At 38.1% G+C, this 24,368-nt stretch overlaps 1 protein-coding gene across 6 annotated transcripts in view; it reads left to right on the top strand.

The window, feature by feature from the left end:
- Nucleotides 1-24,368, top strand: part of MEGF10 (multiple EGF like domains 10) — a 95,839-nt gene that overhangs the window by 5,752 nt on the left and 65,719 nt on the right. For 5 of the 6 annotated variants that reach the window (XM_048932292.1, XM_048932294.1, XM_048932291.1 and 2 more), the window contains exons 2-4: nt 19,331-19,463; nt 21,612-21,713; nt 22,645-22,745. In XM_048932292.1, the coding sequence (XP_048788249.1) occupies nt 19,348-19,463; nt 21,612-21,713; nt 22,645-22,745 (319 nt within the window). In that variant the 5' untranslated portion in view covers nt 19,331-19,347. Of the gene's footprint in view, nt 1-18,866; nt 18,930-19,330; nt 19,464-21,611; nt 21,714-22,644; nt 22,746-24,368 lie in introns of those variants that run through there. The other variant, XM_048932296.1, reaches the window with a different exon arrangement.

Here is a 24,368-nt window from a genome sequence, read left to right as displayed (position 1 = left end):
TCTGTTTTTTACTGACTGCTTGAGTCTGGTTTTGGTTCATGCATAATGATTTAGGTCACGGTTGTTTTTTGTTACTTGCCCTTTTCTTTAAGTGTAGAAGTTTTAGTTGATTTGGATGAGAGCTTTTGAATCCTTATTTTTAAAGTTTCAGAATTGCTAAACTGATTAACTGCAGGAGTGAAAGAGTCTTCATCACGAGGCCCTGCCAAAAAGAGACCCAAAGTGGACGTTTTGTGTGAAAGCATGCCTTGCAGTTTTAGCCTGGAGTGACAATAATTGTAACACAACACTGTTCATGTGACAGCTAGACAAAGAGGCCATTATGCATGGCTGGCTGGCATCAGATCCTCCCAAAGCCAATAGTCAAACTAAGCTTGGTAGCCCGGAGAATGTGAATATACTGGAAGCAGTTGCATGTTAAAAAGAAAAAGAAAAAGACATGTATGTGTGTGTGTACGTGTGTGTGCGCCAAGGTCTGTTTAAACTGTACTACAAAATGACATAACTGGTTTGTGTATTGTTTGTTTGTTTGTTTGTTTGTTTTTTAAGTTGCTGTCAGGGATCAGCAAAAAAAAAAAAAAAAAAGTGTAGAACTGAGAACAAACATGGTGGGAATCAGAGAAAATCAAGAGCTCAAGCAGATCTTTCAGGTCCTTTGCCCTGTGCTACAAAGTTGCTTACTACAGTGTGCTTTTGAGCATGCATAATTAAGTTTTAGTTTCCTCTGAAGCGTTTGCAAAATTTTGTACTGCTCTAGTTTGTATCAACACATGCATGTTGTGGTTGCTAGATGTTATGCGTGAAATAATGCTCATGTGTGTTTGTGGGAAGCATCTGTCTGGTGACTTAAAAATCCTCTTGAAAGTATTCAAGACCAGCGGCAAGAATCAGAATAGTTGATAAATGAAGAAATGCCCTTGACAACTTGTGAGCTGCAACAGTCTTGGCCTCAGAGGCAGCATACTTGCCTCAGCCATTGTAAATCTACTTAAAAAATACGATACAGCAGCTGGAGTGGAAAGCTCTTCAATTAGAAATGTATTTGTTTAAAAACAACTGCTCTGCCTGTAGAGCCCTGAGGGCTGGATTGTCTTCTCCAGCACGCAGAATGTTGCACCTGATGCCAGCCAGAGTGGCTGGGATGATGCCTTGCAGAGGTACTTTTGCCTCATTCTCCATGTACTGCCATATGTCACCATTTTGTTTTGAGTTCTGATTGAGAACTCTATTAATAAACTGGTCTTGGACGCTCGCTCTTAGGCATTCATCTTGAGGGAAATGTGGTTTATGGAGTGGTCTCTGTCTGTTTGTTGGTGTGTTGGTGCTAGTATAAAACCAAAACACTATGAGTTCAATATTTTTAATTTCCTGAAACTTTCAAATAGGTGTTTCTCATTTATGACTAATAAAATTTTGGAATACAGAAATTCAGGATACAAAGAAATTCTGTGTTCTGCTGTTTTGTTTTTCTTGGACTGACACATCATTTCTACGTTGTTTCCACTTTCCTAGTGAATATTTCATTTCAGAAAAGCTTTTGAAGTGCTAAGAGAAACAGAAAGCATTTTTTGCAACTTGTAACAGAGTTGCATCAAATAATACATCTTATTTATTTAGTGGTCTGTCATTAGGTTTTTCTGTAGAGGATTTTTTATCTATTCAGTTGGGAGAGGCTATTAGCAAAACTACTTACACCTGTATTAAGAGTTTTGTGTCAGCAGAAGTAAGCTGAAAACTTTTAGGCTGTATTTTGTGTTTGAGGCACAAATGATAAATCAAAAACCATGACTTATTGATAGCTGTGTTTTAATGAATAACTGCCTGGGGAACTGATGATTTTGTTGCTTGCACTTACACCAATGAACATCCATCCAGCGTGTGCTCGCCCCACTCACCCTGTGCACTCCATACCAATGACTGTCAGGAGTTCTTGCAGGATCTGTGTGAAGTCAGCACTTTTGCTCACAGATTAGTTTTTCTCCAAGCTCCTTGTGATTGAGGATCAAAATTAGAGAGCTTAATGATTTACTCTGAATTTTGTATGTCAGTAAAAATCCCAGCTAATTTTGACCTGTTGCTTGGATGTTTTCTGGTGGTTGCTGCTTCTTTCTTTAAACTAAAGCGTGCATGAAGGATACTGAACGGTCTCATTGCCCCTGGTGAAATACCGGGAAATGTTTGTTTGAGGGAGCAAAGTTGGCATACTTAGACTCCTGATCAGCTTCTTCCTCCAATATTTATGTTATGCATTTTAGTAAATCTTTTTAATAGAAAAACACATAGTGAGAATACAGCCCAGCTGTGTTCAAGAGAATCTAAGTTGCTGGTCTAAGATGTCCTTCCCACTGATAATAGACGGCTTCTGGAATGAATGATCTCTGAGTGAGTCAAGTGAATAAATGTTTTTTGAGAGTAAGGCTGCACTAGACAAGATACATATATGTTTTTTTTTCTTCTTTTTTTTTTTCCCCTTTTGAACAGTCCTCAAGAAAAAAGATCAGTTCTTCACAATTTTTTAAAAGGCTTTTAAGAGTGTGCCAGCCTGTGTAGGAGCCTGGCCTTCCTTCTCTCCTGGAAGCACTATGGAAATGATGCTTGTGATGTCTGTCTGTGCCGCCACTAAAGGATATAGGCCAATCTATTATATTGCAGTGCATTTTAATTATACATATAATTACTTTTTTTGTGCATAAAAGTCTCTTCAATTATAACGTCACTGCTGATGTCTTAAGAGTGCATATCACATGAAACAGGAAATTGTCCTTTAGAAAAAGGATGGCAAAGCATGCAGCCTCTTTGAGTGTGAAATCTGTCTTCTCACATGGCCTTTATTCTCAGTGAGAGGAAATTGTTTCCAAATACTAACATTTGGATTTGTGCAAATGAACTCATGTCCAAAGTATGTTTTCGTGTTTAGATCACATCAGCCTATACTGTGTTTATTTCTGAGGCCGCGTAAGACAAAGACATTTGAGTATGTATATTAAAATGAATATGGCATAATGCTAAAATGGGGCTGTATGATTCTTGCCTGTCACATACAGTATCTCTGTCTCCCACAGCATAAACTGCCATGATTCTGCTAAGAGCTGTCAGGTTCTAATCATCCTTGTGGTATTTTCTGTTGCACTGGAGGTCTCTAAATTACTGTACTTGGTGACTATTGTTTCATTTATATATATATTTTATATATAAAATTACATAATATATATAAAATACAAATTTGTTCTTAATATAAACTAATATACATAATATGTAAATAAATCAAACTTCTAGTACATCAAGCTATTCTCTTAAGCATGTATGTGTACTTTTCCTTGTCATAGTTTAAATAAGATCACCAGTGATAAAAATGAAGAAATGAAAAAGCAAACAGATAAGAAGGTATTATCAGTCTCTTCAGAGATGACTTCTTATTGTGATCATTGTTGTCATAGTGGATTCCAGTTAGTGAAATGATTGTTCCAAGTACCAATTAAGAAATAGTTTCTTCTGCCACGATGAAGCCCTTGGCACCTGTGGCCAGATTGATGCTGCTGTTGCTTTGTGCCTGGGGTTGCCTCCTGGCATGGACTGAAGGAAAGAAAAAACTCTACAGTTTCCCAGTGCCGTGTTTATGAGCAGAACTAGAAGCCAAAATCCAGCCTCCTTGGCCTGATCAGCCTGTACAGAGTTCTCCACAGAGCTGGGAGTGGATGGTCTGCACAGGCGCTGCACTGATCAGTGACGCCCAGCCTGCAGGGCCTTGCCTGCACTGGGCCCGGCACCATTGGCAGCCCTCCCTCATTGCCTCCACAATCAAGAGAACTCTGAGAAAAATCAATTCAGTCCCCTCTGCCCCTATGCCCTCACCATGGGCAGCACCGGGGGCTGTTGGTACGCTGCTCCCCAGAGTCCAGAGCTCCCTTTCACCCGTGGCTCTTCCTGCCACGCCATGGCACTGCCCAGGCCCATGGTGTGTGAGGGTGGGTGACCCGAGCAAACCCTGCGGGGAGACAGAAGCCCCGTTGTCTGCTTGGAGAGCAGTTGCTCAGAATCTGGTGTACAGCTGTGGCCAGGCTTGTTTGGAAGTGAAGAGTAACTCGATCTTTTAATCTTTTTCTTTTTTTTTCCTTTTTCCTCCAGACTGGTATCGTAAATAACAACTGTTACTGAAGGGTGTCTGCCAGAGAGTCTGAAGTGCGCATTTAAAACTGAGGAGTAGATGTCATGAAAAATTATGCTATCTGCTAACATATGTGTTTTAAATTTTGTTTTCCCTTCTTCTCAAATAAAAGGCCTGAGAGCAGAGGCTGAGGGCCTGATGTTCCCACTTGCATTGGATAAAGTCATTGCTCAAGTGAAATCAGTGGAGGCAGGGCTAGCTGAGGTGAGGTGTGCAAACACATCCTCCTGCTTTGCTCAGGTAATGCGCTGTTGGGTGTGTGAGCATATGGAGGTCCAGCGCTGCCTCTACACCCAAGACAACTAGTCTCTGAATAGATTATTAACTTTTCTTTTAGGGAAAAGATGAATTGACAAGTCAGTCATGCACTCTGCTGAGAACACATAGCATCATTAATACCCCCTGTGATTCAGAGTCTCTTTGGATCTAGAGCACTAGGTATTGTAAATGTTCTTCTACAGCTATGCTGTGGAGCTTCACACTTTAAGACATAAAGTAGCTGTGAATAGAAGCGCATTTCACTTGTTCTGGGCAAGCTCCCTAAACTGTGAAATCACAAAAAATGCACTTTAAATTACTGAGTAAAAAGAGTGGTTCAGTAAGTGTTATAAAGCAAACCAAAATCATAGCAAGGGGCATAGTTCTTCACTGTAAGTACTCCTGTTGCTGTCTGTAGAATTTTCCATCTCTATAACCCACTTCAGAGATTTCTGCAAGTTTAATGCACTTTTAAGATGTGCTCCGTTCTTTCTTGATGCTTGTTTACATCTATTTGCATTATGTATGTATAACAACAGCCAGGAGTTGAACCTCAAAGGATGCAGTGATTGCATCCTAGGTAGTAAGTGAACATCAGAAATGCAGTGATTTCAATAAACATCCCAATTTGGTGTCCTTGTTATCACTAAGATATAGTAAAAAAATTTTTTTTTCTTTGAAGATTGTCAAGCTTTCTATGCAAACCCCACCCTTTTTATAAGTTGACTTCTATTTTGACAGTGAATCAACTTCAGCAAATAGTTTTTTGTTTGATTTGGTTTGCTAAAGTAGTATGGGATGCAGGAAGGAAATGCCCTTTCTCCTGTGGCAGTGGTAGAAGATGTAATTGATTGAAGATGTAGCTTTCTGCCTCTTGTTATTTGGTAAAAATTTTTTGGAATGAAGTAGAAGTCCACTGCAGTCACTCCAAAAATGTTTACTGGCATTCAGAAGTATCTCTGGAGGCTGCATCTTAAGATGTACTTGAAGCTTCCTCTTCCTCTCCTGTGATAGTCTCTTACTAGACTTCCAAAAATTACCTTGCTTTCTGTTGTATTGCTATTTCTAGTATTTCTATTGTATTGCACCAGAGAAATACCTAAGATTTAGTACATGAATCTTTTTTTCTTAGGCATGTATGTGTGTTTTTCTTCATGACAGTTTACAAAAGGAATACCAGTGGGAAAAATAAACGAAAAAACAGGCAGATAAGAAGGCATTATCTGCTTCTACTGACATGATCCAAATTTATTTAAAAAAAAAAAAAAACAACAAAACTGGCATGAGACTCCATATGGGAATTACTTTGTGAAAGTCTAAGACCCCAAAATCTGTCTTCTATGATTATAACAATGCTACAGCTAAGGCAAGCTTAATGTGGCAAAATAGTGAACTGGAAGCATTGAATCCTAGGGGTACACTGACAACATGCATTAGGAAGCCCTTCTATTTTCCACTCTGCTGTTGATTTTATGAAAATTATGAAATTAAACACAAAATCTAGACAGGAGTCTAAATACATATATAATGTGGCTCTCGATAGTAGTCTTATGAACAAAAAGCCTTGCAGCATTGGAAAAAAAATGTTCTAGCTCTTGGAGAGAGTTTTGCCGAAAAAAGTATGGTATGTGAGATAATTTATTGACATATTCCTAGAAGTAAATGTGCTTAAGTAAATGAAATCCTATCTTCTGCTAAATTTAAGAGGTTAAGGGAGATAGCACTTCTATTGAGCGCTATTTGCAAGAGTCACATAAGAGCAAAGAGACTCCCAAGGTAGGGAACCACTCAGGAACTTGCTAGAACATCTTATAATCTGGATCAGCCTTGAGCTTCTGAGAGCACAACAAAGACCTTCAGACAGTGAGAGAACATCTGCCCTGGCTCATCTCACAAGGCAGGGAATACTCTTTCCAAAAACTGGTCACTCCTGGAGGGAGTGAATCTGAGTATCTCAGTCTGCTCTCCAGAGAGAAGAAAAATTTATTATGGATTAGTTCCCAAGGCAGCTGATAGATTGGTTTGAACGAAGTGCCTATCTTTTGCCCCAGCTCACGGTAGACAGCTTTGCTTTAGCTTTCAACAAAAGGGCATCCTTCTGCCTTTGAGGAGTGGATGCAATAGATATCAGTAGAGTTTTCATTGCTCTTCCATCCATTCCTACCTTTCTTCTCAGTCTCTAGAATGGCACAGAAAAATCAGTAAGGAAGGTCAAATAATTCTTTGCTCCTGTATGTATGAAATTGAATAAAAGAAGTAATTTCAAGCAATTTGACAGGTGGTCTGTCCATCTTCCTTGCTAACAATAGCAACATTTATTTCTGTGCACTTAGTAAAAGGGAATAAAGTTGAAAAAGAGCAGTTAGTCGAGGGAGAATGCCTTAGTAAGCTCAGAGTCATTTTGCTATTACATCAGGACTGTTAGATTCGAACCACATAGATTTTAGATCCAATATGAATTCAGCTTGTAGTAAAAATAGTGCAATAGTAGTCATGCTCCAGCTGCATATGGATTTTTCACCAGGTATAATTATACATGAATCTGAGTCTTCAGCCATCAAAAGTCAGCTGTCAGCATCATGCAGTATTCTTCCATCAGCTTCCTCCCAGCACTGGGGTGTCTCCTCTCATTGCTTGCACTTACATTGGCTTTGGTTTTCCCCTCCTGTGAAGTTGTAGGCTGGTTTGCTACTCCTGTACAATGCACTTGGCTAAGCTTTGAGCTGTTGGGCTGATCAGGATCTCAGAGGGAGCAAGTAGTTCCATGACTTAGTTCACGTGTCATCCCTAATTTCTACACTGATCAAAGGAGAGTGTCCGTGTCATCTCTGTTCTACCCAGAAGCTCTTTGACTGTGACTGACTGCCCAGTCCCTCTGCAAATTCTACACTGGCTTTTACTGCTCTCTCAGCTGGCTGCTCATCTGTTAGCAAACTTGAAAGCCTATGTACTACTGAATGTGAAATTTTGACCTGTCTGGTTCTATGGATTGTTTATATCTCATTAATTAATGAGAGGTGATTTATTCCTGCACTCAGGTGACCATCGCATTTCTTTCATTGTGAATCCATTGTATTTCCATTAAAAAAAAAAAAAAAAGCACAACTCTCCTTTTTTTTTTTTTTCTGATGAATGTCTGAACCAAAGCCAGTGTTCCTGTAATTTTAACTGAGCAGCAGTAGAAGATGTAACAGAGATGCTGCTAACACCACTTGGGCTATGACTTATAACTCTACTTACAAAGTTTGCTTGTTTTCTGGCACAATCTCTGATACATTCGCTCTAGTCAATCACAGTAAAGTGCCTAATAACAGATGTGGCAATTAAGCTGAAGAATTCCGTCTCTCTTTTAATTTTTATTACAGAGAATAACAAAGTACCTCATTAAACCCACCACCATAGAGGTTTTCTGAATTTGGCATACAAATGTCTGCAAAAATTAGATCTCTGAATAGGATGCCTTGTCACTAAAGGTGCTGTATCAGAGTATGCTATCAACAGGCCATTTTTGTAATGACAAATATGTGCTCATGAGACTGTTGTCCTTTTGAAACCCATACTGTAAAGAGGTACAGATTTAAAGAATGCAACATGTGTCCTAAAGGATAACAATCTGAGGGATTTAGGAGCTTGTGCTCAAGTTAATAAAAATGCAGTCTTGATTCTTCTAGCTTCAAATTACACTGCTTTTGGCTGGAATTAGCAGCAGACATTTTTAGGAAGGTTTCAGATAACCTGGAACCAAAGTAAATTAACATATTTTAATAGGAAAAATTATCTTGAAAAAAATAATAATTAAAATTAAAAAGGTCTTCTTTTGATTGTTAGAGTGTCTAAGGCAGTTGCCTTCATTAGTTTATTTTAATGATGAACCAGGCACTCTTTTTAAAGAAGAGTCTGGTTCATCATTAAAATAAATGAATTTAAAAATTTAATGATTTGGGATGTCTTCAAAGTTGAGGTGAGAGAAAACTGAAATTGATATAAATCGCTACTGGAAAGTTGGATATGAAATGACTCATTATCAAAGATTTTTTAATGCATAAGGTGCACAGCTGTTTACTTGGTCATTCAAGGAAAGAACGTGTTTTGTTACTACCAATCACTAGTGTTGGTAGCAGTTTTATTTCTTCAAGGTGGTATTTCTTCTTTAATAAACAGCACCTTGCTTTTCAGCTTCAGTTACGTAGCTAGAAGTATAGTGAATCTATGCTACTCTGTGCGCATTTACCTTTGTGTATACATAGGCACCCACATGCATATATGTGTGCACACACTCAAACTTACAGAAGAGAGATCCCTCCTGTGCCCTCAGGCAACTGTCAAGCTGAGTTTCTCTCCAGGAATATCTTTTCTTCTCTTTTGACAAATTGCGAGACTAAGCACTAAAACTATGTAACTGTAAACATGTTTTTTTAAGTTTGCAATGCTTTTTTTATTTGTTAGTTTTAAGAATAAAGTATTGAGTTTAGGTATCTTGAATGTCCAGCTGTTCCATAACTGCTTGCTTATATGTCTGCAGGTATAACAGGCCACAGATGGGACACCGATCCAGGTTGTTACCCTGTAATGTCAGGGAGCAGTGGAAATCAAATAAGCTAGTAAGAAAAGGACAGAGATTATTTAAATAGAAGGCTCACAAATACAAGCAGTGTTTTCATAACCACAGATACTCATAGGCTTTATCAAGGGTATACAGAGTAAAATTAAGTCATACCCAGGCTCTCCTAGAGCAGAAGCAATGAAGTAGAGCAACCAACCACCACTATAAATAGACATAATGTGATCACTTGACAGCATCTCATTAGGGACTTCATATGTAGTATTTTAGCTATAGTGGAGGAGAATAAGTAAGAAATGAGACGACTAGTCAAGAAAATGGGTCTGGTCTTGCATATGTTGGTTTATAGATTCAGTTCCAATTATTCTATCCAGTAGCAACTCCAAAAGAGCTCCCATGGTTGATCCTAACATGTTTCTCACTGTGTAAAATGGCCTCAGCAAGTTATCCTGTAGTGTCATTGACTTCAAGAGAATGTGATTTGCTCCTTTAACTGTGGTTTTATTAAATAGAATTATTTAGGCTCTTTTGGTTTGCACTATAGTCCTCAGTTTTCCCCTTTGAGTAAGAATGGAGGAATGCTATATCCATTCTAACTATTACAAAGCCAAAATAAAAGGTAGAAGAAATGAACGAATGAAATGTGAGCTAAGACACTTATGGATTCCCCATTCTTCTCTCAGGGTGCTTTGGGTTTGCTTTGTTGTGAGAAGGGAGGTCTTATGCAGTGAATCATAGGCGCTTTGAACTGGATTGCTGAAAGTGGAAGACAAAACCTAGTAAATAATGCATTGAAATGTTTCAGTGCTACATAGACTGTTAAAATGAGATGGCAACTTTTTTTGTGGTTTGGTTTTTTTTTTTTCTTTGAAAATTAAAGACTGTCCTGTGGTAGTTTGTCCAAAGTGCTTTGTTGAGAATTTACAGGAATGAAATGTCCAGTCTAAATCATGAAACAGAAGCTATCTGAAATAACAGTTTTATTTGCTGTTGAATGTTACATAAAAATGACATTTCAAAGATAAATGTATTGAAGGAGTGTTAGCAGCAAATTTGTTCACAAATTACAAAATTTATTAGCAACAAGAATATGAGTATGTTTTTACATGTGATGTTCATAAAGAGTCCAGTGAAAAGCTGTCTGAAGGGGAACTGCAGACTGAAGATTTTTGTCAGTGTTGACAGAGGCTGTGTCTGGGAAGGAAAAGAATCTAATGTATGTGGAAGTGTATGTGGAAAAAGAGAACGTGCATGTAATTGGGGAAGGAAAAAACAGAGGAGGTCTTTGAAGAGAGCTGAAACAAGAAAGCAAAAGACTTTTATAGAAGGCAGACACATTTGAAATAGATCCTAAATGAATAGGAAGCCAAAGGAATTGTCTGGGTCCTGTGGTTGTACTCTTTTATGCACTAGCAAAATGTTGGATACAGTGTCTGGAAGGCTGGTGCTTGAGATAATAGGAAAATAAAGTGCACAAAAGCTACGGTCAAGAGAGGGTAAAACTATGAATGAGAATTTCCGCATAAGTGGAACCAGGGAATTGGTGTATTTAGGCAACCACAGGATTGTTCCAGGCAACTTGTCAGCAACCACAAAGTTTTCACAGTTGCATCCATGAATATAATATCCTTGGGGAAAAAAAAAAAAAAAAGATATCAGATGTCTGGTGATGTTATCTTATATCTTATTAGGGGACTATGTTAAACATTCAGTAAAGATTTCTTACCAAGTTATTCTGTTAAAACAGAGCTTTCATACATGCCAGTGACATCTAGCTTGAGAAATAATTTTCTCTAAACACATGCATCTTAGCTCTCTAGCCTTCATCTGTACAATTAAACAGACTGACAGTCCAGTAAGGACTACATTATTCGATTAAAAATAGGAAAAGGGAGTGAAGAAGTCTGGATATGGTTTCTAGATCAAGTCCTGGACTGTATCGCTTGTCTTAAAAAGTATAGTATTTACTTTCATTACTACTATCCATCAACAGCTATCCTGGGAAGGATGCCCAGTGCTGACTGGTGCCATCTAGGTACAGACCGAAAGCCACTGATGCATCTCTGCATAGCCCCATGCCTGCTGACCCTTTCAGGCTTGTGCCTGGTGCCTGTCCCCAGACCACAACGGTTCCCTGTGCTGATGGCCTTGTCCCAGCCTGGGGGAAGGAAGCAGCCAGATCCTGGCTCTTGCACATTCCTGTGTCCCGCTGCTGTTTATTTCCAAAATGTGGCTGGTGGCTTTCCCCAGGAGCAGCTGGCCAGCCCTGGGGCCATCAGCAGCTGTGGAGAGGGAATGGAAAAGGAGGACAATCTGAACCTCTTTGCAGACCACAGCTGCAATAGCTTGCACAGAAACAGTAATGTCTGAATATCCATACAAACCTTAGCAGAAAGGTACGGCAATTAAAGTTTGTCTTTCTAAAGCCAGGCTTTTGCATGCTCTTCACTGCACATGGACTACTCTTGGTCCTGAGTTCTTCCATGGTAAAAAGCCATAGGTTGTGATTACCTAAAATTCTGAGCCTGAGATAATGCTACTATCCAGTATGGACACAGGCTGTTAACATTTTTCAGTGATCTATTTACCAAACTGGTCAAGTATAAATTATTCTCAGAAGTAATTTCCTTTTCTTTGTCCTTACTCATCCCACATGTAGCTTCTTTAACCATCTCTTACTCTTGTTAAATTATTTGGCTTGGGATAAAAGAATATTGAACATCTTGAGGAACTTGTGTTTCTTTTTTTTTTTTTTTAAATAAGAGCTGAATGTTAAAACAATAAATCATTCTTCAGTGATACCCAGACTAGAAACAGATATGAAGTACACCTTCTTGACATCATTTTATATAGTCCACCTAATGTTTCTTGTGTAAAGATTTATATCAGGATTTATGTTCTAGCCACTGTTCATCTTCTAAAGTTGCACTTTTCAGATACTTTGTCTTGGATTCTAGGCAGCCTTAATAAAGACAACTGTCTTTATTGCGTGTTTTTTCATCTAGTTGGAAAAGAGCTGGACAGCACTTTTAGCTGAAAGATTTATTTGCTAACAGTTCATCTGTGCAGCTTCCTGTGTGAATAATCTTCAGATGTTCTCCATATGCCATTCACACATGTGCAACAGGTAACCTTAATGATCATGACCTTGCATGCTCAGGATCTGCATTTGTCATCTTCCTGAAAATAATGTAAAATCTTTTAATGTCAACAATGCTCTGGTTTAGTGCAAAATGACATACAGTGAAAGGACCCCATGCCTGTGATGTTTGGCAGCCTGCCCCAGAGGAATAATAATGAGTCCATCTGCAAAGGATCTGGCATGCTGGCATTTGTTCTTTTCCATGCCTCCTTCCCCATGCAAACTTGACTTCCACTGAACTTTCTTTTCCTCTTAACACTGGTAGGTGAGAGAAGGGGATTGATAAATGGATATGTCATCCTTGACAGTTTAGTGCCTGTGGTCATTTTGACTGTATAGTGAAAATGCTGCATAACTGTAAGTGAATTTGATGGTCCAAAGAGAGCCTTGTTTTTTTTTTTTTTAAGAATCCAGAAACTTCAATTTGATCTTCTACAGTAAGAATATGTCTTGAACAGGATACTGATGAGTGACATACAGGAACGTACTGAGTCGTATAAAATGCAGTTCACTATAGTGATGGAATAGCTCTCTTTTGTTTGCAAGCAGGTGAATGAGCAGGAAATGCTTCAGTTTCCAGTTGTCTGGGACTCTGCTGCAACACTGGGCAGCATAGCTAATATAGAGCTGAAAGTTGAGAATTTCTGATTCTTCCAATCTGTGAAATTACCTTCTTTTGTTCCTTTTAATTCCAGTTCAACAATTTCATTGTATCGTGGTATAATAGAATGGCTTGGGGCCTCAAAAACCACCCAGCCCCAACCCAGCTCAGCTGCCCAGGGCCCCATCCCACCTGGCCAGGGATGGGGCACCACGGCTTCTCTGGGCAGCTGTGCCAGGGCCTCATTGCCCTCTGAATAAAGAAGTTCCTCCTAACACCTGATCTAAATCTCCTCTCTTTTAGTTTAAAACCATTCTCCTTTGTCCTGTCTCTGTCAGAGAAAACAAGTCTGTCTCCTTCCTGTTCATAAGCAATGAGGTCTCCCCAGAACCTTCTCTTCTCTAGACTGAACAAGCTCAGCTTTCTCAACATTTCTGATAATCTTCATGGCCTCCTCTGGACCCACTCCAGTTCCACATCTTTCCTGTGCTGGTGGCTCCAAAGCTGGACACGGTACTGCAGATGGGCCCTCACAAGGGCAAAGTAGAGAGAGACAATCCTCCCCTCTCCCTGCTGCCACTCCTTTTTTAAGTGCAACTCAGGATACTGTTGGTCTTCTGAGCTGCAAGCACGTACTGCTGGCTCATGTCCAGCTTTTCATCCACTGGAACCCTCTCATCCTTCTCCACTCCCTACGTATTCTTTTCACTGTCTGTATGCACACCTGGGATTGCCCTCACCTAGTGCAGCCCCTGGCATTTGTTCTTGTTGAATCTCATTAGGCTCACATGGGCCCACTTCACAAGCTTGTGCATGTCCCCTGGATCCCTTCATTCCATTCCATCAGCTGTACCTCTCAGCTTGGTGTCAACTTCCTGCAGTTGAGACTGCACTCAACCCAGTCATCCAGGTTGTTTATAAAGATGTTAAAGAGTACCAATCCCAATACAAGTTCCTGGTGGACACCAATTATAACTGGCCTCCACTTGGACACAGAGCCTCTAATAATTTGATAGACAATTCTGAAACAATATGTAGTGTGACACTGGCCAGCTACTCCAGCCCTTGAAAGTTTTCATGCTTAAGAAAGTGCCTGTTCCAAAATGCAGTTTGACAGATGCTTTCTGTTATTTAAGATAATATTATTCCACTTTTTCTTTCTTTTCTTTAAAGAATGAGTAGTTCAGAGATGCAGCCTATGAATTATTTCATTAGTTAAAGTGTACTGACACCATAGATTCCAAAACAGATATTTCCAGAACTTACAGACAAATAATGCCTGGCTCCTTTTAGATCTGCAGGTTGTCAAATGGGTACTCTGGAACTTGGTCTCTATTAATTTCAATTTAAATGAGCAATAGATTTGGAATTTTTGAGGCACTAAGCCAATTCATATAGACAGACATTACTATTACATAAGTTCCTTTCTTTCTTAGAAGCAACTGATAATTAAAAAGAAACAGAAAAATAAAGGAAAAACAGTGATACATTAATTATTTTTTTCCTCCATAGTATAGTCCTTGAAAAAAGAAGGAAAATGCTTCTGAAAAAGACCTGTTCCAGCATATTCAGCCTTTTATTTGATTATTTCTCAGGTATCAGTCTGAAGTCATTTTTTCATTTAACTGCTCATGGTCTGTCTCAGAAAAGCTTTGGACTCTTAAAAATTTTCATTTCTTTTCACTTTGAATCTTAAATGTACTAACTGAGGTTTGAGACTCCATCGGAGGTATAGCTGTCCTTAAATGTCTTATGGAAACCCTCTTCTTCATTGATTGAGTACTGTGGGATATTGCTAATTGCCTTGTAGGCAATTGGCATAAATGACTGCCATCCCGAGGGACTTCTGTTGTGAAAGATCTTGCAGAAGAATAAATGAGTTGAAGTTGAAACCTGGAGGGACTGTTGCTTTGGTGTACTAGGATGTGAAATCAGAAAATGAATATCTTCTCTTGTGGAGTGAGCTTAGTGATTGGATTACTGCATTTTATGGCTACTTATACAATTAGCATATTCAGCAAGCAAGTCAAGTTGTTAGGATATTGTTGAAGTGGTCTGTCAGAACAATTTATCTGTGCATTAACATTTTAAAGAAGCACAAGAGTGTTATCTTTTTTAACCTGCACCGAGAAAGGGCCTTGTCATCTCTGATGGTCAGGTTCTGAAAGAGCCATTCAGTTTAGGCCATTTTGAGTTATCATTTAGCAAACTGCCCAAATTTCACATGTTCTGTCGAGAAAAATCTCAGCTTTGAAGATGAATGGTAGTTTGGTCTCTTCTGTGCTCCCCTAACCAGCAATGATGTCTTTGGAGTGACATATTTTGAGCATTCAAGAAGAGATGGTCACTTGTGGTGAGATGGTGTGATTGTTGTGGGTTTTTTTTGGGTTTTTTTTTTTTAAGTTTTTCCAAACATCTAGGGTTTATGTGATAATGCTGCTATTCAAGGTTAGTTTGTATTTATTTTATGAGTGAGATTTCATGTGACATTATCCAACTGATTTCCAAAGGAGAACTGCTTTCTGCTCTTCCGTCTATTAATTTTCTAATGCAATCAATGAAAGCAATCAGATTTTCTTCATAGAATTTAACATGGGACTAATCATTATTGACAAGATTAGGTCAGGCTCAGATTTTGCTTCACTTGACATCAGCCGTGTAAGAGATGATTTTATAAACAAATTGTGGATCTGGTAGAGGATCTGAACCTTGGGAGTGAGAACAGCATGAAGGTATCAGGAACACTAAGTAGGAACTAAAGGACCAAAAAATTCACCAGAAGATCTTTACAGAATGTCTTTATCTCATCTGGGGCTGTAATTTCTACATGCTGGTAGCAGTCTGTTATGGGCCCCTTCCTTTTTCACGGCCTTGAGATCGTAAGGGCAGAGCTATCAGCAACAGAATCTTTAGTAGTGACTATGCAGTTTACAAATTCAGTCAGAGTTCATCTGTGACGGACAGAATGAAGATTTTTTAAAATAGGATTTACTGTACATAGAGAATAATGCAGTGTAAGTGCAATTTAAACAACCCATTGAACTGCAGCCCAGAGAACACTGTTTGACATATCATGCTGTGCCACTGCAAAAAGACAGAACTATGTGTTGTAAAATTTTCCAGATATCACAACAGAGTATAGAAAGAGCTTGATATCCTGAAGTTCATCCTCTAATTAAACTGTATATTCCTGCTGCATTTTTTATATTGCAGTGTAAAAATGCTTTTGCAAAACTAATGAGAAAGCTACATCAGCATTTCCCTCAGTCTTGGGTGCATTATGTCATTTTAGCAACTGTATCATCGTATTCTTTGTTGCCAGTGCAGTTCTAATCCTGCTTGATTCACCAGCAAGGTTTGATTTTGCTGACCATAAAAAATTTGTTCACAGCCTTGAGCAAGCTTCACTTTTTGCTTTGCATTGCTTTATCTTCCCCTTCTCCCCCAGTTCCACCCATTTACCTTTTGTGCAGACCAGTCTAAGGAATAGCTGTGTCTCTGTGTCATGCTTGTAGCCCTGCTTGAAGCAGGCAGAGAAACTCATTTGAAATCACATCTCAGTATTCAGTAGTCAGAGGAAAATGATTTTTCTTTTTTTTTTTCTTTTTCTTTCTTTTTTTTTTTTTTTACTTATTCTGGTTTTGATCCTACATTGTATAGAAAAAACAATAACAAACCAGAATGTGTCCAGAGTATCAACACTGCTGGTGTTCACAGAGAAAGTGCCTAAAAATCTCAGATGACAGCACTTGTTAGCTTTCTTTATGCCTATATATCATATACATACAGGCTTTTTCATCTGCTTACTGGTGGGATTAATGTAGTTCATGTAGATGCTCACATTTGAAGTGTTTTAGGCGAGTATTCATAATTTTGGGGAGTATATTTTTAGGATACACCTGTTATTTCATCTTAAAAATGAGCTTGTTAGTAATTACAATATGCCTTGGGATGTTCAATTTGTTAATATGGCTGTTATTGATGGCTATTAATATCTTGATTTGATAAAGTAGATGTATCATGAGCTAAGTATATTTAATAGGAGCACAGAAGCGTATGGGAATAATCTGCAGATGCTTCATGCAGTGGTATTGCTTTCTTCACATTTTAAAACTGTGATTTATTAGACTGCATTAAAGCCCATGGAAACAGAGATATGTCTGATCTAAACAGACTGTCACCTCACTGCACAGGACTTACCTTAAAGGTCCTTCTCGAATGCAAATGAAGATGGCTTTTACTCCAAGTTTTAGGGTAATTAGATTTTCAAGTTTTCTGTAGATGCCTGATAGAGTTTATGGCTTGGGAACATGAATTACACAATATTATGTAGCAGGCCAGAGGAGCTGTCAGTTTTAGTGTGTGTTATTATTTCCCTCTCACTTCTACTAATCACTGATTTACAGAGATAAGGCGTCCTGCAGCCTGAACATTTGAATTGCTTAAATCAAGGTACACTGGATGTAGATAGTGAGGACACTGATGTATTATTGGGTGAGATGGTTTAAGCAAAATGTAAGAAGAAAAGTGAATTTCTGCAAAGGGTATCTCAGTGCTAACTGAAGACATCAAGAGTTAAATCAGTCATCTGCATTTTTTATTGCTAATATAAACACTTTAGCAATGCTAATCAGTGGTGCTGATTTTCTGTTTTGATTTTCCTTAATAATTAAGCGAAAGATCGGGAATGCAATCAAGTTGTACACTAGGGGGTTCATGCAAATTTTTTTTTTTAAATTTTATTTCATTAATTTTATACTTCATTAAATGTATCCAAAAGGAAAATTACTGAAGTTGAGAAGAAGAAAAAAAAAGAAATACAGTTTACAGTCTGCATAATCAAAGTGACTATTTCTAATGAGGGAAATGGCCACTTTCTTGAAATTATTAGTTGAAAATACATCTGCTTTTATTCCTTCTTAAACAACTCCACATTGGCTACTCTGCTATGCAGAGAAACAGTTATGACCGTGAAATGTCCTTCAGCAGCCATGATTTTTCAAGAGAGATTTAGCAATATGGGATCATCTCTGCATTCCCAACTATCTTAAATACAGTATTTTCCTTCTGAGTTTTTTTATGTCGACTTCTGAAGAGGGTCCTGTAAAGTAAGACTATTCCATCTCCTTATTTTCATGGATTTGTAGCCTGTTTTCTCTTAAAATAAGTAATTGGTTTGTTTTGCTCTTACCTGTTCTACAATATTTAAAATAATAAATTTCTGTTTTCAATTATTTTACTTTGTTAGAAGTATTTGTAATATTTGAAAAAAAGTACATTAACCAGAAGTTATCTTCTTATTATCCTGCAGATTAGACTCAGTTATCTCTCTTTTTTTTTTTTATCTCAGAAGAAATATAGTGTTAAAATTTGTTTGAAAATTGAGATATAAGGTCAAATGTTTCCCAGAAGGGGAGGAAGGGTAGTTTGAGCCATTACAGATTATCTTCTGCCAGCTTTCATTCTGGCATTTATAAATCTAAGGTAAGTCAAGTTCTACGTGATTTGGTATGTAAATTAAAACATTGCTTGAAATCTAAGACAGACTCAGAGTACTGAGATAGTCTTCTAGATTTTTATGTTATTAAGGTAATTCATTTATGAGCAGAATGCTTTTTCTATTTGGGAATTGTAAAACTGGTAATGAAGGAGATATTTATGCAGGCTATATGGGGAATTTGACTTAAAAGAGCAATAACACTAGAATAAAATGAGACACTGTCTTTTGACGATTTAAAGCAAATTGATTGAAACTCTTCCTCTCATTAATTAATTTGTTTGCATAGGAATTATTCGCTAGTTAATAAAAGGCACTGTAACATTTTTGCACTAATTTTGAACTAATGTTGCACCTACTAATAGTGTTGTCTAACATCTTGAAGAATTAATAGAAGATCATATGACACCTTTCCCTATCCCCTGTGGGGAGGTGTTTTGTGCATGAGCTAAAATTGAGGTAGCACCAGGTATTGAGATGCAGCCTTTCCTGAGCAGACACTGGGCACTGCACCCTTGCTGGCCCAGGTTTTCAGTGCTTAGGCATCTTTAGAGAGGCTGTATTGTGAAACCTGTTCATAATTTCAGGGATATGGTTTCAACAGAAAGTGCCACATCAACTGAAGCTGCCTAAGGTCTTTATCTGCAGTTTTGAAAAAGTTGATGCTGCTATCCATCAATGGGGAAGCACAAATCACTTTTTTGAGTAAGTTCAGGCTTTTTTGATGACACGTTGTCAGCCAAATCTTTAATGGGGGTATTTTTGTTGTTGTGGTCTTCAGGAGGCTCTAGCATTTCCTTTAAACTGCAGCTGTCTGTATCAGTTATCTGGTAGGACAACCACCATGAAGCGGTCTGAGTCTGACTGACTGCGATTTGGTGATGGCTGCCCAGCCACTTGCACAAAATGATTCCATTTGTTTTCTACCAAAAATGGGCATGTATTTACTGCTGCTGGGCAGGCATCATGTGTTTCTTGAAGTACCCACTGATTTTTACCACCAAAACATTGATTATATATATCCTAATAAAATGACTAGTTAGTTTTGGCTCCTTTATCATTTGTATATCTTCATAAATCATAAATTTATATATATTTTTTTACAGGCTACCTTTTTGAAAAGATGTTTCTTCATTTGAACTCCCTTTTTGGATTCCCAATTATTCTCCTGTACCATTGGCTGGGGACAACTTTATCTTTGAATCTTGAAGATCCAAATGTGTGTAGCCACTGGGAAAGGTAATAATTTCTTTAACAGAAAACTTGATACAAATACTGATTGTAATAATGTATGTTTTACTAGTATGTTTTACTTAACACATTTTAAGTGATTTAAAACTTTCAATCGAATAATGAACTAGGAATAAAATTTTATGCTAACACATGGGCAGAGTAACTTCAGGGTAAGTAAAAGACTTTCATACTGGAGTGAAATGCAGCCATCTTTGTGGTAGTAGTTAGAATGCAAAAACCACAACAGTTGCACAGGCAGTGTTAAAGAACCATCTAAGGACAAGAAAGGGATCAAAGCTTTTTTCTTATTTAAGTGAAAAGGAGCTTTTACATATGCAAAATGCAATTAGCCATATTGGAGTTTGGCCAAATTTGATTATGCTGATTCTTTCCTTTTCAACATTCTTGGAATCCAAATTAAGATTTGTTGTTTAATTTTTTTGATGAGGTTCAGAAATTTGTAACATACAGCTATAAATTCATGCATTTAGTTAATCAATTTGTTCACGAATTTCATGTTAATTGCAAGTAGAATGCTCACAGTGGGTAGCAGAGGTTGAACTGCAAGCATTTGTTGTACTTTTCTTGAGTGAAGATTGTGGTAGTGAAACAAGGCCTGAATGTCTCACTGCTGTTATTTTATTAAGGCCATGACTGATCAGCTATTTCCTGAGCTAGTCTAAGTGTTCATTTGAAAACATAAGTATTGTCTTCACTGGAAGTAAATTGTATTTTATGCTGGGAATGCTGCTGAGCCACTGTACATTTATGTGCAATTGATATGGCTAAATCTTTGCAGAAAAAGTTGAAACTTGTATTTCATTTTTTATAAAGTCAGCATATAAAAAAATGCACCTAAGGATTTTCCTCAGCAATTAATCTCAGCTTGTGTTAAGCAAGGGTAGGAGCAGAAACTTTGCATGCAATTGAGTATATACAATATTTGGTACATGAAGTTACCATACTAAATACCTGTTTACCACATTCAGGCTCAAGTTGAGGTTATTACTTGATGCTACTCCACATTGTATATCGTTTTTATCCATAACAGAGGTTTTGAGGGAAGACATAAAGTACTGAAAACAAAATGGCAAAAAACAGCAACGTTTACATAGCATAACTTTATAAAATGATGAAAATCTGCAGAAGAAAAAATGTTCATCAAGCACATTCAGTTTTTGAATAAAGTTTTATCTTTCTCTAATTATTTAAGCCTCAGAAATGAGAAGGAGCTGCAAGTGAACTTCCTGAAACTGGTGCTGTTTCTTAGAATGGGCAGCAGGGGAATGAATACAGCTACAGCAGAGTAAAGCCTCCAGATACAAGTTTGTTGCTGCTGCTCTCAGTGGCAGTGCTGTAAACCTACCAGCTCTGTTATAAAATGATCTTCACGGATGAACTCTGATCACAGCAAAAATGGATAAGCTGGATGTGGTGTTCAGCAACAAGCAGGCACAGACGTTTTGTCAGGCTGTCTTACAGCTGGACGAATTAGAGATGCTTGCCTTTTTAGGGAGTAGGGAGAACAGGGAGCAAGTTCTGAGCAGTGAGGAGTGAATGGATCTGGATATGTTTTCTCTCAGTATAGGTGATAGCAGTAGGAGGAGATTGTGGTTGTTAACCTGTAGTAGGTGCTGAGGGGTCAAAGGTGGCATGGAAATTCAGATGGGCTGTACACTCACCAAGTGTTTTGACTGCTCCTGGGAACCAGTGCTACAAGAGGGAGAGATCACGCATTCCCATATTTTCTAACTCTTTTACGCAACCACAGACTGACAGGCTGCCAGCACAAACAGTCTGCACAAGAGTTTTCTAGGGTGATTCAATATTTTTCCCTGCTGCAGCAGAAGATCTCTTCCTCTGGCCCCACTGACAGCTCTGGAGGCTCTGGATTTCAGAGCACAGATTTATTTCTAGGGCACCACACTCATATTTTGGCAGAAAGCAGTAAAAGACATTCAGTATATACTTCTGAAAAAAGGCTCTCTGTTCAAAATTAAATAGAAAACAAGCAAACAAAAAGTATGGACTAAAATATAATTTCTGACTCCTGAACAGACTGTTGGTTAGCACAATTGTTTTATCTGTTTCAGTAATTATTACCGTAAAACACTTGCTTAATAATATGTCTGGCCTCTCTCTGTCTCTCCCCAGTTATTCAGTTACAGTGCAAGAGTCATATCCACATCCTTTTGATCAAATTTACTACACCAGTTGTACTGACATCCTAAACTGGTTTAAGTGCACACGACACAGGTGATGTATAATTGCTAATATTGTCAAAATCTTGGTATTGTATGTATTTGTAGAGAACTTATCTCTGTTGAAATATAGCATGATATATAGGATCTTTTAACCATAGTGACTTATTTGTGTAATGTGTAAGGTATCTGACAACTGGAAAATGCCTAACCCAAGCAAATTCACATAAATTTTATTGGCAGGTTAGGGTATATCACCCTATAGATATCTAACAGAAAAAGAACAAATTTGAAAAAAAGTATGCAGTAAATTAAATTAATTTCCCCAGATCCTGTCAGACGTATTTGTTCCAAAATGTTAGGAGGCACCTTGCTGCTTTGAACCTTATTTTCTGGGGAAAGTGTATGTTACTCGGAAGGGAAGTATAAATATGTTATTTGATGATGTCTAGAAGTCATCTGTCCAATCCTTCTGCTCAAGCAGAGCCTCTTAGAACAAATGGTCCTGCATCACATCCAGATGGCTTTTGAATATCTCTAAGGAACAATTCAAGATATCTTGAAGTTGCATTAACCAGCACTTAACCAGCACAGTGTCTCTGTCCCTATAGAAACCAACTCACCCTTGTAAGAATAAATCCCAGAAGTCTCTACCTTGGAAACTGATTCCATTAGTGATACAGCAAATAGATTTGTTTTGCTAGCTTTTAATCTTCTTTGGGGTTGCTAGTTGTGAAGGTAGTGATACTCCTGTTTGTGCATTGCTTAAGTAGCTAGAATGCTTAACTGTACTGTTGTCTGGCCACCCATGGAAATAAGTTTTTTGGGGGAACCACAAAGACTCTTGAATTCAGCAACAGATAAACAAAGGTCTCTTCTCTGAGTGTTTTTCTTCTTTTACTAATGGCTGTAGATTTTTGAAGATACGTAAGAATATAAATTTTCAAAGTGAAATGTATGCAACAACCATTCATTCTTTCCTTTAGAATCAGTTACCGCATTGCCTACAGACATGGTGAAAAAACAATGTACAAGCGTAAATCCCAGTGCTGCCCTGGATTTTATGAAAGCAGAGAAATGTGTGTCCGTAAGTCTAGCTTTTTTTTGCTTTGATATTCTGTGTGTTTATTGCCTGGCTCGCTCCCTTTTGGTGGATGACTTTTAGGAGGTGAGGTACCAGAGCCTCAGTTATTCAGAGACAGTTGTGTGATTATGCTGTCATTTGCTATACTGTGTATGTGCGTATACTTTTATTAATTTTAGGGAGCAAAATGGGAATGCTCTGAATGGGAAAACAGCTATCTCCATTCCTTAGTTTTCAGCTGTTCCTAGTATTGCCTCTTTCAGCCAAGATGTGGACTGGCTGGCCTACACAGTGCAGCCCTGGATGAGGCCCTGGCTAAACTCACCGTGTCTCCAGCCTAATGCCTCCAGCCTGCATTATGGTGCTTTACCTAGTGCTTTTTTCTCAAGATTGTGAGAAATAGAGACGCATTCATTGCTTTATCATTTCCCTTACTGCTACAGTGACAGTGGTGAACCTCCTCCAGTTTGGAGGAGCAAAACCTCCTCCAGCAAAACCTACAAAATTGTGGATAATGAAAGATTTGTCTTTGCCACTGGATTTTGCTACCAAGTTTAGGAGAACACAGTGAAGCAGATAAGTCTTTAGTCTGAAAATTAGTTATCAGTACGTACATTGAGTTTATTTATTCAGTATAAATGTGAGTTTCTTAATTTGTTCTCTCTGATTCATATTTAAAATTACATAAGAATTAAAATTCTCCTGTGGAGCTAACTTTGAATTTATTTGAATCTGCAGTCATTGACCTGCATGAGCATGAGGGTCCTTCACTCATGACCACCAGTTCAAGTGAGAGCTCCATTTCCTCAGGGAAAATGGAGGAGCTTAATGTTTAACACAGTAAGGGAAACATTTTGTGCTTTATGTTCAGCTAGCTTTTTTCACTCATATGTTCTGGAGTAAAGAACTTATACATTCTGTACTATACATGCTACACTTAACACATACTGGAGTAGACTTTACCTGCATACAGTGTGATATGGCTGGTTGTCCATTTTAATTTGGAAAATAGGTGTGATGTTTTCAACTGGAATTAACCTGTAAGGGATAGTGACATGAGGAACACTCTTCTCCTGTCACTGAAGCATAAATGTCACTGTCAAAAAGCCAACACCAATTGTTTCTCCAGAAGAAAATCATGACCATATTGAAAAAACATATATGCACTTCCTCTCTTTTTTGTATGTTAAGACAGAAGAGGATAAGAAACAAGTGCTATATCTTCTTTCTTGTCATTGCTGCTCTGCAATGCAGGCAGGATTTCTGTTGGAGTTGTTTCCATAGTGTGGATTATTTTTTTCTTTGGGGAGGATGTAGAGGAGAAAAATAGCAATAGAACTGTAAAATACATGTGCTGTTGATATGCTGTTCTGTATTTGCTCCTTTATTTGACTTCTCGATTTAAAAAGCTCAATTAGAAAATCCTACTGGTAGACGATTTGGGTATTAGTCAACACTTCACTGCATACAGTGATGAACTGAAATCCTGTGACTTCCTTTTGAAAATACTAATGGGGAATTTACAGCTTGAACACTCACAATTTGCTATTCTGCTATGGTAACTGCTTACTAATGGTAGTGCTACTTCACTGCTTATTATGGGAATAAAATTGCTTATCATTGTAT

This window comes from Lagopus muta, chromosome Z, assembly GCF_023343835.1.
Source record: "Lagopus muta isolate bLagMut1 chromosome Z, bLagMut1 primary, whole genome shotgun sequence".
Taxonomy (NCBI): Eukaryota; Metazoa; Chordata; class Aves; order Galliformes; family Phasianidae; genus Lagopus; species Lagopus muta.
The sequence above is the reverse complement of the archived record's forward strand: the minus strand, read 5'-3'. Positions and strand labels throughout refer to the sequence as shown.